Consider the following 17,139-nt stretch of genomic DNA (forward strand, 5'->3'; position numbering starts at 1 on the left):
GCAGACCAGAAAAATGGATCATCCTTGATTAAACATGGAGGCAGGCCGTCCGGCCCCGCACATCTAGAACTTTTTAACTTCTATATCGCCGCACATATGTCATTCCTGTCCCATGGACAACAATCAGGAATTAAATGAGATTCTGGCTGATGTTCACAAGCGGCAAATTCCACAGGTAAAGCACATTTTTCAAGAAAGAAAGAGTACCATGTTGCACTGTCGATACAAGTCTCAAAGTCGCAGAGGCCTACTTTGTCTAAAGATCTTATTGTTTTCCAAATTTCCTTGTTTTTCCGATTGCATAAAAGATTAACAATTCTTTGATTTTGTTGGATTTTCTTTGAAATACGTAACTCTTTAAGAGCATTTTTATATCCCAACGTTATTTTTTTCTGTAGTCTATATTCACCCTAGGACAAACCAGGCCTAGCTTTTGTTATAGTTCACAACTCTTGACTTGTCTTTCTTTTGAGTATTGCAATGACAGCACAAAATGGTCTATACTCATCTTCACTTTCACACTTCGTGCGTCTGGTCAAAGACATCTTCGCTAAGTGTGAGGTAATCATCATACAATTTCATTTTAAAATTATTTCATTATCGGCAGAGTTATCTCCAATGATTTTCCAGTAGTCTCTATTAACGAGGGAAGTTAACTTCCTACATGTTGACAAAGACCAATTGATGGAAAGCGCTGGTCTATCACATTGAATAAGCGCCAATTGGACTAAAGGCAAAGAACAAGTAAAATACCTTGTTATTGATTATCTAATAATAGCATGATCCCCAAATACAATTTTACCAGATGTGACTGGTGCCAGTTGGCCCGATACCTCTTTAGAGGAAAACGTGATCAATCCATGACTGCTTATCACCCCTTTTCCATGTGAACTTATCGTGAGTTTCTGCTACCAAAACCAGGAAAGTATTCCAAGTTTTGAGGAACTTACTCCACGTGTCACCTTTGATAAGTGAAGCCTGCAAATAATTAGGGTTGACCTTCCGGTTGGTATAGTTGGAAGCACATAATGCATTGAAATCACCTCCAATAAATATCTCTGCATGAGGTGCTTTCGAAAAGGCATCAGTGAGAGTCTCACCTAAAAGCTCACATGCTTCTTCAATGCTATAGAGATAGGGGTTCCAATAAATTGAGATCAGCAGTAACTGACCGTGTAACTTCACGTCAAAACAAACATCACATATTATAAATAGGTCAGTATGATATACATTGTTGATGGTGAAATTTTACCTAGTATCAATCAGAATCATGAGGCCTCCTGATGGTCTCCCTTCTGCTCCTTTCTTTGCCTGATGGGAACATACCACAAAGCCCTCAATTTCCACTTTCTTTAGTGCCATTGTTTCTTGCACTAGCAAAATATTTGATACGTGGTCCGAGTGAACACATTCTCTCCATTTTAAGTAGTTACCCATGCCACAACAGTTCCATGACATGATAATTAAGTCAACATTTAATGACATGTCTGCTGGAGGGACTGTATTCACAACTGTTTTCACCAGTGGTTCTAACCATTTCAGACCATTTAGGGCATTTGTGAGGGCAGTGAGCTGTTCCATCATGTTTTTTTGGGAATTGTTTTGGCCTAAATTGGCATCATTTGATTCAAAAACCACTACAGGCGGTGGCTGTTGGAATTCCAAAAAATCCATAGCTGTTTTTATAAAATCAAACCCCACCATCTCCAGCCCAAGAAACAAGAGATCACTACGTTGCTCCCAGATCAATTTAGCAACAATAGGCGATATATTCGAGAGCATTCTGTTGTTATTCACCGCTGGAAGTCTAATCCACTCTATATCATTTGTCACTAAATTTCTCAAAGATGGAATTTTAAAAAGGGAGAGTAAATTAGAAATGATCGATTACTGCGAAACGGACCATTACTCTTAGGATCGCTTCTCCAGCCGATTATATTTTTCATTTCTCCTGGAATGATGTGAAATTGCAGAAAAATCTGGGAGACTTGATCTTCGCTAGCTAACTCTTGTATTTTGTGCCGGTCCTCGATCCACTCCTTTGGCTTAAAATTACCTCCTTCCGTTTGTTGCTGACCTATCGGGGACATACATGGTTCTGAATTGATGTTCGCATTGCATGGATTTTGTAGCGGCCACTTCTCATCAACTGGCAATGACACATTTGGGGTGTGGTATGGCTGCTTTTGAGCAGTTTGATAATCTACATTTTTTCCTCCATTGTTGTTAATTGGATCCATTGTTACCTTAATTTTTTCCGATGTGTCTGAAACAGACGCAACCATATTCTTTGACTCCTCAACTCTCACCTTAAATTGTGGTGATTCTGCGCAGTCTGAGTTGCATTTGTTTTTAGAATTTCGCAGCAGGCTATCAGATTTTTTTCGAGGACATGTCTTTAAAGAACGCTGTCATCTGGGATTGAATCTTATTTTCAGTGGTATACTGAAGACCCTCTTCTTTAATATTTGTTACATCTTCCGAGACGCTCTCTTCAATGGAAGAGACCCGCTTACTCATTTGTTGGCCAACTGAATGAGGCTTTGCCAACAAACTAAATTCTAAAGGCTTTATAGGACCCACTTGCAGCGCAGTCTTGCTTTCATCATTTAATTCCTCTAAATTCAGGTTTTGTTCCGCTGATTCAGAGCATATTGAAGCCTTGATAGTTGACAATTTTGCAACATTGTCGTTTGCAAGTTCGGAGGATACTTCACATATTTTATTCTTTGTGCTCAAAGAGTGACCCTTATTTTTGTGCCTTCTTTTTATTGCCTTCAAATTATTTTTCTTGGCTCGTCGGGAGACAAAATAGAGTTTGTCTTGAGCATTTATGTGATCCGGAGGTGCTTCATTGAGGTTTTCGTTCTCAATTAACTTTGTCAAAATCGAAGGACTGTCCGGCGAACTTACATGCAAACTTGCATTCAATGTTGACTCTCCCTGTTCAGGGAGCATTTTCTCACTGTTATCATTGGATTTAACTTGTAGAAGAATTGCTTCTATTCGACTAATTCTGTCATGCTGAAGTTTTGCTATTTCCAGATAGTCGATCTTCTCACCATTTTGAAGAGTAGCTTTTTGTTTTCCAGTAATACCTTTTCGCTGGATTATTTGTGCGAAAGTTACAGGAATTCCATTAGATAAAAACTGTTCTTCTGACGTTTGGCAACATTTTTTTTTTCCACTTGCTGAGTCAAGTGTAGAAGATCGGTTTTTACAATTGAGGCAGCTCTTACGTGACATTCTGAGTGATATACGTGACATGACTCTTGTGCTAACATGTAGCCTTCAATTTTTGATACATGTGCGTTATTGTCTGCCAGCTCTTTTTTCAAATCTTGTAAAAGCAGATGTGAATATTCCTGACCACGATCGAGCAAATTTAGTACTCTTGTGAAAATAGGTAAGTCACTAAGCTTTTGCTCTATAACTTCATCAATTATGTTTTCAGATGAGGGCAGATCGGGAACGTTTGAAAAGTTAAATATAGGTACAGACGTATTAAAGGCTCTCTGTTCTACTGTAAGTTACTGCTTGTTATCAATACCAGCTTCATTTCTCGCAGGGGAGCTGGTTACAGGCGTTTGTCGAGCGTGATTTGCATTATTTCCCCTGTCCGGGCTGATTGGTCTGGCAGATGTATCACTAGGTTTATGGAAGTGTACATGCTCCCTCCATGGCCCGTGAGTAGACAGACGGCAGTGTTGAGGGTCCCAGGGAAAGCCTTACTCTTTTATCCAGATCGGACATGATCACCGGAGCCAGCATAGAAATATCCGAAATAGGCAGATATTTGTTGTTATGTATGTCTGCAATTATTTTTTGTACATTACTAGCGTGTTCATCCTCCGCGAATGGATCACAAGTGATGTTCTCATTTGCTTTTTTTATAGAACAAACTTCTTTGGAGTCCGACATACCTAGTTGTGTTGCTGGTACTAATTTTACTTCAGAAATATCTTTGATTTCGTCCGATTGGAGAGACATTGATAAAAATTATGTCTTTCCATTCAGCGAATTAACCGGAGCATTCTCATTTTTTTTTATTTGCATTTTTTGGGGATTCTAGTGAGGGAATTATTTTTGAAGGACACTCCTTTCTCTTTTTTTCCATGTCTTAATGTAGAATACATTATTCTAGGGCAGTACAACGACCACACACAGTTAACAACACCCTATGGGCCGCGTTAACAACACTACCCTCTTTCCCTCAAGCGGGTTAAGCGGTTCAGTCAACACGACTGATCTCAGTCGCCACAAATTCAGTTAGAAAAAATTATCCTACCATTCCCAAGCAACCGCGCCCACCACTCACCGCGACGTTGCGCACCCGCACGCTCACCGCTAACATCAAACAGCACTTTGCTGTGCTTCCCGTTGAGCGCGCGGGTGAGCAGGCGCGACGGGTCTTAAAGGCACAAATCCCACGTCACTGCGACAGGGGGGCGGGGTCGCCTGGAGAGGAGTACGCCCTACAGGAAAGAACAATAGAAACAATCAAGGGGACAATACAGCAGTCTTTGTAGTCAATTGAAACACTATTGCACTACAACATTAACATGAACGTTCCAAGCACAGCACTATACGCCTGTAAGATGCCAACGTCTAGAATAGGAACACAACGTGCTTCACGTGCACCATACAAGGCGTTACTTCAGTCCAGGCAGTCTTTCAAGGTGCTTGTGCACAAGTGAGAATATAAAGTCACCTCGATTTCAACATCTGAGTCAGGCAGGGAGTGCAACGTGATAAGACGTCCTCCAGACGTTACACAGACTCGATTCTCCTCGGCACGAACAGGAAAGCCCACAGCTCCAGCAGAGTTATCCCCCAGCAAACAGCACTTCGCTGTACTTCCTGGTGCGCAGGATTAAGTTCCCAAACAGGAGCCTGAAAAGGAGTTGGAGGGAACACATTTGTGAATCCCTTCAAGAATTGTATGACTAACAGTACAAGCGGTTTAAAATTGACAGCGCCGCCAGATATCCCTTAATTGTGCCGACCTGGAGTCCAACATTAGCCAAATGCAACAAGAACGAGAACACTACAGATGTACTGCACAGAAAAGGCTCCACATTCTTTTCCCTGCACCAGCTGCAGAACTTAATCCAGCGGCAGTGATACAAGGACTTTGTTGCCTGTCCAAAAGCAAAATCTCCATTCCATCATCCAGATGGTCCCAATCCTTAGGCCTCAACCTCTCAGAAATCATGCGTGAAGATTGAGTGTCTTGACCTCTGGATGGAGAACCTGACCTTCCTCTCACGTGAGAAGATCCTCTCTTTGCAGAAAACGCATTGGAGGACAGATGGACATGTCCAGAAAGTCCAGGTGCCACATCCTTCTTGCCCAATCCAGAGCAATTCGGATCATGGATTTCCTAAACCTTCTCAGCCTCCTGATGACTTGAGGAATGACGGGAACTGGAGGAAACGTGTACAGGAGTGAAAATTCCCAGTCCACTACAAACACGTCCCTTAGAGCTCTTGTTGGGGGAAATTCCCTAAACCAGAACAGTTTGCACTTCCTGGTGGCACTGGTCGCAAACAGATCCACTTGAGGGGTTCTCCAAAGGGTGAGGATCTATTGAAGGACTTCCTCAGCTACTTCCCACTCATGGGAGACTGTGCTCTGCCTGCTCAGAGCATCTGCTGCCATGTTCTCCTCTCCGGCCAGGTGAACCGCTCATAGGGAGACTCCTTCTTGAATTGCCCAGACGCAGAGATGCATTGCCTCTCTGCACAGTGGTAGTGACCCTACGCTTCCTCTCTTGTTGAGTTAGTACATGGCCACTGTGTTGTCAGTCATTATCAGGACATTCTTTCCCCGTAAAGAAGGCAGAAATGCCATCAGCGCCGTCCTCCCCCGTCATGTTCAGCCTGAATGTGACAGCCACGTGTACCTCAAAGCATCTCAAGAAGCGGGAAGGCACACCTTCCTCTAACCATGGGCAGCCTAATTAAAATATCAAAGGCTCCATGGATCTGCCTCCCTATTGTTTAGCTAAGCTGGTGGCAGTGCATACTAATGAGATATAATTAAGGCCAACCTGTGAAGGGGCTTGGTCGCAGGACGGACAAGAGGAAGGTAGAACTAACACCTCTTTGGTATGCAATGTGTCAACTTGAAGCTAGTTCCCATCCCTCTGTATGAAAGGCAGTGATTGGCATGTCTAGGTCCACTATTTAGCATAGGCAACCCCTGCAGAGCGGACCCATTTCAGAGGAAGAAGTATGCGATCTAAGGGCGATAGGAAGTCTGCTCTCATCACAAACTTCAAGGGAGACCTGCGCTTTTATCAAGAGTCACAGAAGGCTCAGTTAACCAGAGAGACACTTTGATCTACAACAGACAGGAAGATGGGCGGGACTTAGGAGTATATGTTGTCACCCCGTACCTTTCCTGTTGTAGAGCACTCTGGTTCTGACCTCATGCATAACAGAAGATTGTTGGTGTGGAGCCAGGATTGGTTCATTAAGGTAGGCTTAGCCTGCACCAATCACTGGGGCCCATTTGGCTTTAAAAGAGGGCCGAACCCCTCACTTGGCAGATCATCAGACAACCTCATAAGGAGTAAAGACGACTCCTCATTTGGACCCAGGCTGAGGGTACAGTCTGCCTTACAGCTTCTGCCACTGAAGGAAGGCCAGGATTTCCAAGAGGGAATTAAGATCCCTCCCCTAAACATCTCCTAGGTAACAGAGGGAGATACCGGACTCCGAAGACCTGTCCAGCAGCTCCAGAACCAGCACCCAGCTAGCACACAGCATGCCCTCCTAGGTTCTACCAGAAAGCTTCCTAGGTGGGAAGTGCCAGAGAGTCTCTAAACAAAGGACAAGGCCATGCAAATACTTTCCTCATCTTTGGCCCATCCTCCTTGAAAGGACGCCACAAGCCCTGCGAAGAAGCTAGGAGGAGTGCCACACAAGCATCAACCAGCGTCCATCTTTTAAGGACATTTTCGAGGCAGTCGAGCCCTGGAACCGCGACCAACTACACCACTGAATCTTGTCACGCTGCAGTCACTCAAGCTTTCCGAGATGCCTCGACCAGTGTTCCAGATCCGCCAACCAGCACAGAGACGACGACTCTTGACCCAGAGCCGCCGTGTAGGCCAGCCTGCAGCCGTCCATCCAGCCTGACTTGCCGAACTGACGGCTGCCTGATACCCGCAGCTGTCTCCTGGCTTGAACTCTGTCGCAGAAGCTGTAAAGCGTCCTGGAACCGACTTGACGCTGTCGAGCATCAAGATCATCTCAACCAGGTACCACCAGGTATATTGTGGTTCTGTCCCACTGGTGTTTCTCTGAAGGCCCCTAGTGACATTTATGACCCCTTGCTCCCTTGGTGCTGAAACCAAATAACCTTGAACAGTTAAGGCTATTGCTTTACCGACTACCCTCCTGTAAGTTTCCAGAGTGGATCCCATTCCTTTGTGAAACTGTCCTCTGTGTTCCTTTACAGGGTGGGTTGCATTTTGTAGTGTGCTAGAACTGTCTGTTGTAATAATAATAAAGTAGATATTGTTATACAACCTTGATTGGACAGTCCCTTTTATCATTGGGTAATAATTGAATTTTTGCTGTGTTGCAACTAACCAACGATCCACGACCTTGCAGAGATAAGCCTGACGTTCCATCCATGTTAGCAAAAATAGGCCAAGGAGTTTTATAATTTACTTGTGTTTCAATCTGTTCGGATCCCTTCTGGTGTACTAGAGGTGTGAGGCCAATTGATGGTTTAGAAACCGATATTCATCCCTGGACCACTGATGCCCCGGAAGTCGATTCGTCCCACTTGTACCTTTTGATTTGGTCTAAAAAATGGTAACCTTTTGTTGGGTTTGCATTTGGTTCTAGTACTGGCTCCTGTGATGTTCTCTTAACGGTTTGTGCTACCTGAGTTTCTGTGATGGTATCAGTTTCACTGTCGACGTCAGAGCCGGCTGGTGAGCTATTTGGTGTGCTCTCTTGATGAGGTTTTATAATGTTTGTCAAATTGTGGCTGGAACATAAAGACCACGAGGCAAAGGACAGCTCCCACAGAAGCAGCTCCAGATGGAGTCTGCCGGTGTCAGCCAAGGAAGCAAGAAGCCTGCAGCCGTCAACATGCTGCGATTAACAAGGTAGGTGCGGTGCACCCCACTAAACTGACACACCCCCTCAATTACTCTCATTTCTCTGTTCGCACCACCCTTAGGCATCTCTGTAAACTCTATTGTTTAGCCATCTCTCGATTCTCTCCAGGAAAGTCGCTTTTCCGCATTGCTGTTTTTAACTAGTCCTTTCTCCCCTCCTTTTAGGAAAGTCAAATCTGGGAGTTTCTGCATTACTGTTGAGTTAAAACAAGGCCTTTTTATCTCCTTTCAGTAAAGTCTAATCGGGGTGTTTTTGCAGTGCACTGTCCCCCCTTGAACCTTCTCATCTGTCTTCCGTCCACACTGCTCCTGCATTCCCCTGTGGGGTGTTGCCTCCTGTGGGCCTGCTGTGCGAACCCTCGCCCTCTGGTGCTTCCTGTGGTGCAGAGATGTGGGCTGTGATTCTTTTCCTCCCTCTATCCACCCTTGTCACCTCGCACCCTCTATGGCGCTCTCAATCTCTCCCACCTTCCCAACCTGCTACTCTATCTCCTATCCGATCCTATCCCACTCACTAATCCTGGAACGAAAAAGTAGAGGGATATCCTGGTCCCCAACCCAGGCCTCACTATCGGTGATACCCACATCGCTGTTTCCCTCCAGCCAGACTTGCACCGACGTACTCTGTCGTTCCCTCTCCAGACCTATGGACCCATTTTATGGTCTCAGTTCTCTCTCCTCATCTCTCATTAAAGTTGGCACCTGGTGGGAAGTTTTTGTGGCCCCCTTCCAATCCTCCAAGACCATCATCAAGGTCTACCTAAATGGTACCGTCATGGTTCAGAGCTCTCACTCCAATCGCCTCCTTCTTGATAGGCATCTCCTACGTCTCATCAATTTCCTCTCTTCTCCTGGCACTCCGAACACTTCTCTGGCCCATCTGCCGCCACCTCCTTCCTCCTCTGCTGGCTCTCTGGCACGACCTCCTCCTCAGCTCTGGCCCCTATGCCACCTCCATCTACTGCCTCTGCCCACTCTCTGGCCCTTCTACCGCCTTCGCTGGGTGTACCTCACTCCTGCACCCCCATCCCGGAAGTCTTTCAAATATGGCAACCTGCTCCACATAGCTACTCAACGCTCACTCTGCTGTCAAACATTCCTCTGACATCTGCCACCTCCTCGAAGACCTTCAACTGGATGTCCTCGCTCTCACAGCGAAATGGTTCATAGCCAGCTTTGTCACACGTTTTGACCCACACCTCTTCCGTGAAGGCTACAAGATCCTCTCCGAGCCCAGAACCAATCGGCCCAGAGGTCTCTTGGCCCCAATCTTTCTAGAGTGGATCCCTCATTCCTATGCAGGCCTACTCCTCCTTTGAATGCCTAGTCTGCAGGATCTCTATCTCTCCTAGCATCTCTCAGACTGTGGCCACCATCTACAGGACACCTGGCCAGGTCAACCTCTTCCTCTCAGAATGGGCTGGCCTCTTCTCTACTTACCTCGACCTCTCAACTTCTCCTCCTCTGAGATATCAACATCTACCTGGATGCTTCTAATCACTCCTCTGGGCTCTTCCACAACCTATGAAACTCTCACTCCCATTTTACCTTCTGGTCCGACACACTCTGCTGGACACACTTTGGATGTTCTCATCTCCTCAAACATCCTCCACCCTCTACAACCCTGTCACCACTCCTCTCTCAGACTGATCACTTTCTGCTCTCCTCTCACCTGAAACGTCTTTCCCCTCAAGCAAAGCCTACACCAGCACTGCCATCTTCCTTCTCCGTCATTCGGCCCATGAAGCAAGTGTCAGTGGACGCCTTTGCCTCCACTTTCTCTGCTCCCCCTCTCTAACCTGCATCGGTCTATCTCCAACACTCTGGACATCCTTGCCCCCCATCATGAGAATCCGTCTGAAGTCTACCTCCAAGTACAACTTTTGGTTTGAATCCGACAGCGCCACCCTGCAACACAAGTGAAGAGTGGCTGAGAGCGAGTGAAGGGCTTTGGGTGCATCCTCTGACAAACTGACCTGTCGCCTGCTCCCAAGGTAATACAGACTCTGTACTCTCCAAGAAGAGGGTCCATATCCAAGCTTGCTTCTCTGTGGCCTCTAACAACACAGCCAAACGCTTTCAAATTTGCGAGGAGCTGGCCAATACTATTTCAGTCTCCACCTCTCCCCTGTTCCCTCCCAGACCATCTGTACGGCTCTGGCCTCTCATTTCACCACAAAAACTCAGGACTCGCTTTCCCATCCTCTCCCCTACTCCCAGGCCCCCTTTGGCCGCCTCTCCCTCTCCTCTTCCTTTTTCCACATTCGATCCGACAACACCAGACTATGTATCTAGACAAGTCTGCTCTTTGAAAGTGTCATCCAAACAGGTGCTCCCCTGCTCCTCCAGAACCATCAAGGCCCACATTGCCACCCTTACTCCAGCCACTGGATCATTCCCCTCTCTCCTCAAGCACTCCTCTGTGAACCACCTCCTAAAAAAGCCTTCTGCCGATCCTACATGTCCGGCAAACTATTGCCACAGATTTCTATCACTCATTTCCTGGGCAAACGCCTGGAAAATCTGAGCATCTTCCAACTTCTCCTTCACACTGAACCTGTGGGCTGCCTCCATGACCATCAGTCCGGCTTCCAAGCAGCCAGAGGCACGGAAACTGCACTCCTGAACACCCGTGAAGATCTGCTCTCTACCTTACCTCCAGCTCTTCCTCTGTCCTCATCCTCCTTGACCTTTCCTCTGCATTCAACACGGTCAATCACACCAATCTGATCAACTGACTGTGTGAACCTGGGCATCACAGATCAGGCCCTGGCGTGGCTGACCTCCTTCCTCCTCGACCGTCCCTCCCAGGTCCAACTCGTGTTCTTTCTCTACACCACCTCTCTCTCCACATGTGGTGTGTCCCAAAGGCTTGATCCTCTCATGCTGGCTATTCAATGTCTATATGGTCCCTTTGGCTCACCTGATCTCTACCTTCTCTTCTAACTTTCAGTGTTATGCAGATGACACTCCGCTCTCTTACCGGCTTCCCTTAACTTCCTCTCCACCCTTGCTCATTCCTGACTGTCTATCCGCAATTCAGGATTGGTGAGCCTCCAACGATCTTTGCCTTAATACCAGTAATACGGATATCGTTCTCATTGGGACCCCTGCAGCCGTTTTCCTCTCCCACTCTGGTGGCCCTCCTTGGGCCCTCTACTCTTGCCTTCCTGGGAGGCAAAAAACCTCTTCGACCCACGCTCTCCTACTCTTCTCACATCACGGACCTTGCCAAAAAGGCCCTCTTACAGCTGCACCTCCTCAGAGGTATTCCTTTCCCCCAGAAGCTCTCTCTCGCCTCTGCAGGTAGCTCCCTCTGGAACGGCCTCCCTGCCCCTATCAGACTTGAGCCGGACCACCTGAAGTTCAGGAAGGACGACAAGACCCTGCTTTTCTCCTCAGCCTTCTCTCTCTCGTTCCTTTCCTGCGCTGACCCACTTACTTGGTTCCCGCAGGAGTCTCACTGGGTACCAGGCACCTCCACGACCAGTCTTCCTTTGCACTGCCTCCTGGCCCACCGTGCACTTAGGGGCTGTAACCCCAGGTCCCCCGGCCTCCTTGGACATATCCAGAGCCACACTACTTTAGAGACATGCTGCCCTGATCGCACTTCCCCTGTTCACTCCCTTGCACTTCCCACTCTCCTTCCCCTTGGACTTTTGTCGCACTTGCACGATCCGAATAACACAAGGCCTAGTAGGATCGTATGTTTGTCTTGTCCTCCCTGGGTCTTCCCTACCTTGTCTTGTGGCGCCTAGAAACACTTGTGTACAGGCCCGTTATAAATGCCATATCATATATCATATCAATCCTCATTCATGTGGTCAAATGTAAATAATCCCCTACTTAACGTGTTTCCTATGTGCGTCTCCAAAATAAAACCAAACCATTTTCACAAAAGGAAAAATAGGCTAATCATCAATAAGCACACACGTGTTCTGTTCATGCTTGAAATAATCGGGGGATCCCACTTGCATTTCATGCATAAGCGCTAACAGGTACGTTTCTCCACATTCAGTAAACAAACTTAACATTTATCCATTTTTTAACAAGTCGCACTGTGCTGTTGCTGGATACACAGCTTGCACTTTAACACGTCATCATGTGTTCGTGGGTCTGCTAATCTTTAGTATGCGCCAGCACAGGTTCCCGTCTTTATCTGTTTATTTTAGGGTAGCATTGTTGCACTAAGCCTTTTAATGTAATCCTGTGAACAGTAGGTGAACATTTTGACTTCTTTGTAGCACGAGTGCTAATGTTTTTATCTGTTAAAATGCCCGACATGTTTTTACTCAGAAAATGATCGCCAGTTGATTCGATTATATTGTATAGCATCGTTAATGTCTTTACTGTGATGGAAAACTATTTGCGTTATCATTTTAATACAAACAGGGAAATCTCCCCTTTGGTACTAGCTAAATAAACATTTTTCAATGGTTGAAAATGAAAATCCTGTTTGTAAAGCCGTCAGAAACAGTGACAGGACTCTAGCAGATGTTTACTACTTGCCATACCATGTTCTTTGAGGACAGTTTCCTCTATCCCTATCATACCGAGAAACCCAGCCTTAGGCTTCATTTTACCTCCTTTAAACCTTTTGATGTTGCAATCATGACTAATACTTGCAATTGTCCTAAAACAATTGTATTGCTTTCATCAGACGCACTTCCTGAGATCAGGAGATGGTTGAACATTAAAGAACATGATGGAAGAGGGCGGCTGAAGAGCTAATTTTCACATACGAGTCAAACAACATGCACCCTTGGCTCCAATCAGAGTGCGGAATGCCACCAAGCATAAGTGCAGGATACGTGCAGGTGATATTTAGTACTTACTGTTTGGATGAAACATCTCGCATGTAAATCTCATCTTCGGAGGGCTGAGGGGATAGTCGAGTGGAAAGCTGAGAATAGCTGGGAAAACACCACACTCAAAACAAGTGTCTTCGGGACCCCTGGAAAGGAAAGTAAAAGATCATAATTTACCCAGCGGCTTAACTACAAACATATCAATTGCAGACTGTTGCTAACAGGCCAAGAGTGATCAGCAACAAATCCCAGCAACCGTCTCATTAGAAGCCTTCACCGGCATCCAGGACACTCAACTTCAAGATCTGCAGCTTTACACCTTGATAGGTCCACGCATACCTTTGTAGCAAAGTCACGCCTTCCACAACAACCACCACCACCACTTCAGACATCATTGTCTTCTCAAAACCATTCTCTACAATGACATAGATGAGGATTGGACTTTCAAAATAAAAAAGTGCCCTCGCCATGGAACAAGCTCTCTCGATCATAAGCCTACCCCAAAACGCTTTTATTTAGCAGTATTACTATAAACCCCTTTCACAGGGGTGTTTCACACCTGCAGGCGATTAGCTTTGTAGTCCACACCTTGGAAATTTCTTGCAAGTAGTAACTTACAATGTGTTTTTTTCTGCTAACAAATGTTTTTTTGTGGCTCAAGTAATATGCCGAATAGAAGAGGGAAGAAAAAAGGGCGACCGTTTGTGGAAATGTCATACTTGCAGTCGGTCCTCGGACAACTCGAGCTATTTCTATGCACTAGATCCAGCAGCTGAGGTCTCCTTTGTACATACATGCTACTAAAAGCTCCAAGGACTGTTGCAAAGCACAATGCAGTGAGAAATGGTAGACTTATCGGACTCCTTACGTTGAGCAGGCTTCCATAAGTAACAATCTTTCTGGGCTGATGAAAGCCTTGCATACTAGCCAGGTCGAAACAAAAGCTCTCAATACATCCAAAATAAAGTTCTTGCAGCTTCTGAAGGAGGATTTGGAAAGAATGTTGTAAGACTAATCTCTATCTAGTTGAACATTGATGATCATTTTCTGAAGCAAAAGGGTGTGTGCTGAGCCCGGATTTGCATTGCATAAAACGTGCAAAGCTGGCTTAACAGCTGAAAGGTTATATAGCATACCGATTCTTAGATCAGATATTACAGCTCCTAAAAAAGAAGTCTTTGATGGCTCAAGCTCAACATCACTTTGCCATGGGTTCAAATATAGTTTTGCGGTCCACACCGGATGAGATTTTCCAAAGAAAGGAAAGGAAAGAAAATAGTCTGTCTCAAAATGCTTCCTAACAGATTCATTTTGTAACAAATGCAAGTGATCGGAAATGTTCCCGATTGCCAACTGAAGAATGAGACAGAACGTCATGAGCTAAAATGATTAACAAATGACGTCATCAAATGAAGATTGAGAGGCACTTTGTGATGCATAGGAAACCCATTTGAAAGAAAAGTTCTTCTGTGAGAGAAGGCCACCAATGGGGTCTCTTAAGGGTGCAAAAACTGGTGTCAGAACAGATCTATTAGCAACATGCTATCCTGTGGAATTTGACGACGTTTTAAAAAGAAGGGGCTGAAAAAGAGTAGGAATATTCCTTTCCACGTAGGAGCCCATTCATCCAAAATGAGAAATGGTCCCTCCCAATTTACAATATGAATTTAAGGCACAACAGTTTTCCTAAATGGGAACAGATCTACAGGGAGATGACAGATGCTTACGAAGACTGGATACTTCAGAGGTAATGGATTCAATCAGGAGTAAATACATGCAGTCTGCTCTGCCTCTCTGCATATTGTAACCGATGGCTTCATGAACACACCAACTCTCAAAGACAGTTCAAGGGTTTCTGTTGAGATATTTGTAACAGGATTTAATAAGAGCCACCCTTCTCGTTCTCTTGAATCTCCCAGGTGGATTTCTCCCTAGTCCTGTGCCCTTCAACCCCAGGAATGCCATTAGAGATCAGTAATGCCTACTGTCTACCAACTGACTGGCTTGTCGTGATGGCCAGTGCTGGCGATTGGGCCAGCTCTCGCCAGATCCGACAACCGGCACCAAATGTGCAGCCAGATCTCGGGATACGGGCAGCGCTGGGGAAAAAGAAAGAAAAAAAAAAGAAAGAAAAAAAAGGAGAGCATGCGAGCAAACCAACTTCCTCTGGTGACCCCGTGCAAGGGGTCACAAGAGGAAGTTACAGTCCTCAGCCACGACCTGGTTTATTTATGCAATGTTTGTCGGATACATGGACCCGGATTATTTATGCAATGTTTGTCGGATACCTGTATCCGACAAGCATTGCATAAATAAATATGGGATACATTACTCACCGTAATCGTATTTCTGATGCTTGTATCTGCTTAGATTCACATGCTGGGCATAGGCCGACATCTAGTGGAAGCTGCAGAGTATTAGTTTGTTTTTTGAAACTCGAAAATGGGTGTCGACACAGGGGGTGCCAGTAATACTATCCCTAGTGGGACGTCCACTGTACCCATGATCCCTCACGCGTGTAGGACCCTCAGTTTGTATTTTTTCTGACATGAGGTAGCATGAGGAGAAGCGTGAGCACAGATAATCCAAGCAGATAGAAAGAAAGTTAAGACTACAAGCATCCATGCGCCTTCTCTCAGAGGGGAGGAAGGGTGTGTCGCATGTGAATCTAAGCAGATACAAGCATCAGAAATACGATTACGGTGAGTAATGTATCCCGTCTGAGGCTTGTGGAATCTGCTTAGATCACATGCTGTGCATAGATTAGCGAGCAGTACCTGAAGAAGGAGGTGGGATGTGAGAAGGGTCATGAGCAAATAAATGGCTTAGAACCGCTTGTCCCACTTGGGTATCTGTCTTGGAATGGGTGTCAATGCAGTAGTGCTGAGTAAAAGTGTGAAAAGAGCTCCAAGTAGCTGCTTTGCAAATGGTGTCAAGGAGGACATTTGCAATGAAAGCCAGAGTGGCCCCAATGCCTCTTGTAGAGTGGGCTCTTGGCGTGAAAGGCAGAGTTTTTTCAGAAAGGGAGTAACACAGCTGGATACAGTTAATAATCCACTTAGAGATGGCACCTTTAGAGACGCTATCCCGCTCTCTCCCTGTAGCTACAGAGACAAACAGTTGGTCTGTTTTCCTTAGCGGTCTGGTCTTGTTTACATAGTAGAGGACCGCCCTACGCACATCTAGGGTGTGTAGTTTCACCTCAGCCGAGCTCTGTGGGTCTTGGAAGAAAGCCGGAAGCTCGATGGACTGGTTCACGTGGAATTTAGAAATAAACTTCGGTGAGAACCTAGGGTGTGTGCGTAAAACCAGTTTATCTTTATGAACTGTAAAGAAAGGATCTTGCACTGACAGAGCCTGAATTTCACTGACCCTTCTTATAGATGTAATAGAAACTAAGAAGGCCGTTTTACAAGTCAGGTGTTTGAGACTGCTTTTATGCATGGGCTCGAAAGGGGGGCCCATGAGCTTAGGTAGCACCACATTAAGGTCCCATCCTAGGGGTGGGAGGGTGAAGTCTCTTTACTCCTTCCATGAAGGCTTTAACTTCTGGTACTTTCCAGCACGACACCTTGTTATGGGAGGTGGTGTATGCTGACAGAGCTGCCAGGTGTACCTTTAGTGAGTTAAAAACCAGTCCTGCATCCAGCAGGTGGAGCATGTATGTGACAATAGTTGAAGGAGTGCAATCAACCGGGTTGATTTGCTTATTTTGGCACCAAATAACAAATCTTTTCCATTTGTCAAAGTAGCAGTGCCTCGTGTTTGGCTTCCTAGATTCTTTTAGGATGTCCATACATCTCTGTGGTAAATGGAGATGTCCAAACTATGACCTCAGGAGCCAATCTGCCAGGTTCAATGAGTTGGGTTGAGGGTGCACCTTGTGCACTTGGTGCTGGGACAGTAGGTTGTACCAGCCTGGGAGCCTGATGGGTTTGCACACTGCTAGTCTGCGTAGGTGTGGGAACCCCGGTTGTCTGGCCAACATGGGAGCAAATAGGACAAGCGTCATCGATTCTCTGTTCATCTTGTTGACCACCTTCCTGATGAGGGGAGTTTGTGGAAAAGCGTACGCAAACATCCCTGACCAGTTCATCCACAGGGAGTTTCCCTGGGAGTCTGGTTGGGGGAACCTGGATGCAAATCCTGGGCATTGTCTGTTTTCGCTTGTGGCGAATGGGTCTATAGTGG

At 45.8% G+C, this 17,139-nt stretch overlaps 1 protein-coding gene across 2 annotated transcripts in view; it reads right to left on the reverse strand.

The window, feature by feature from the left end:
- UBE2G2 (ubiquitin conjugating enzyme E2 G2) overlaps positions 1-17,139 on the reverse strand; it is a 534,674-nt gene that overhangs the window by 66,465 nt on the left and 451,070 nt on the right. For both annotated transcript variants that reach the window (XM_069615846.1, XM_069615845.1), the window contains one exon: positions 12,976-13,094. In XM_069615846.1, coding sequence (XP_069471947.1) covers positions 12,976-13,094 — 119 coding nt within the window. The remainder of the gene's footprint in view (positions 1-12,975; positions 13,095-17,139) is intronic.

Source organism: Ambystoma mexicanum, chromosome 9 (assembly GCF_040938575.1).
Source record: "Ambystoma mexicanum isolate Mex_15411 chromosome 9, UKY_AmexF1_1, whole genome shotgun sequence".
NCBI lineage: Eukaryota > Metazoa > Chordata > Amphibia > Caudata > Ambystomatidae > Ambystoma > Ambystoma mexicanum.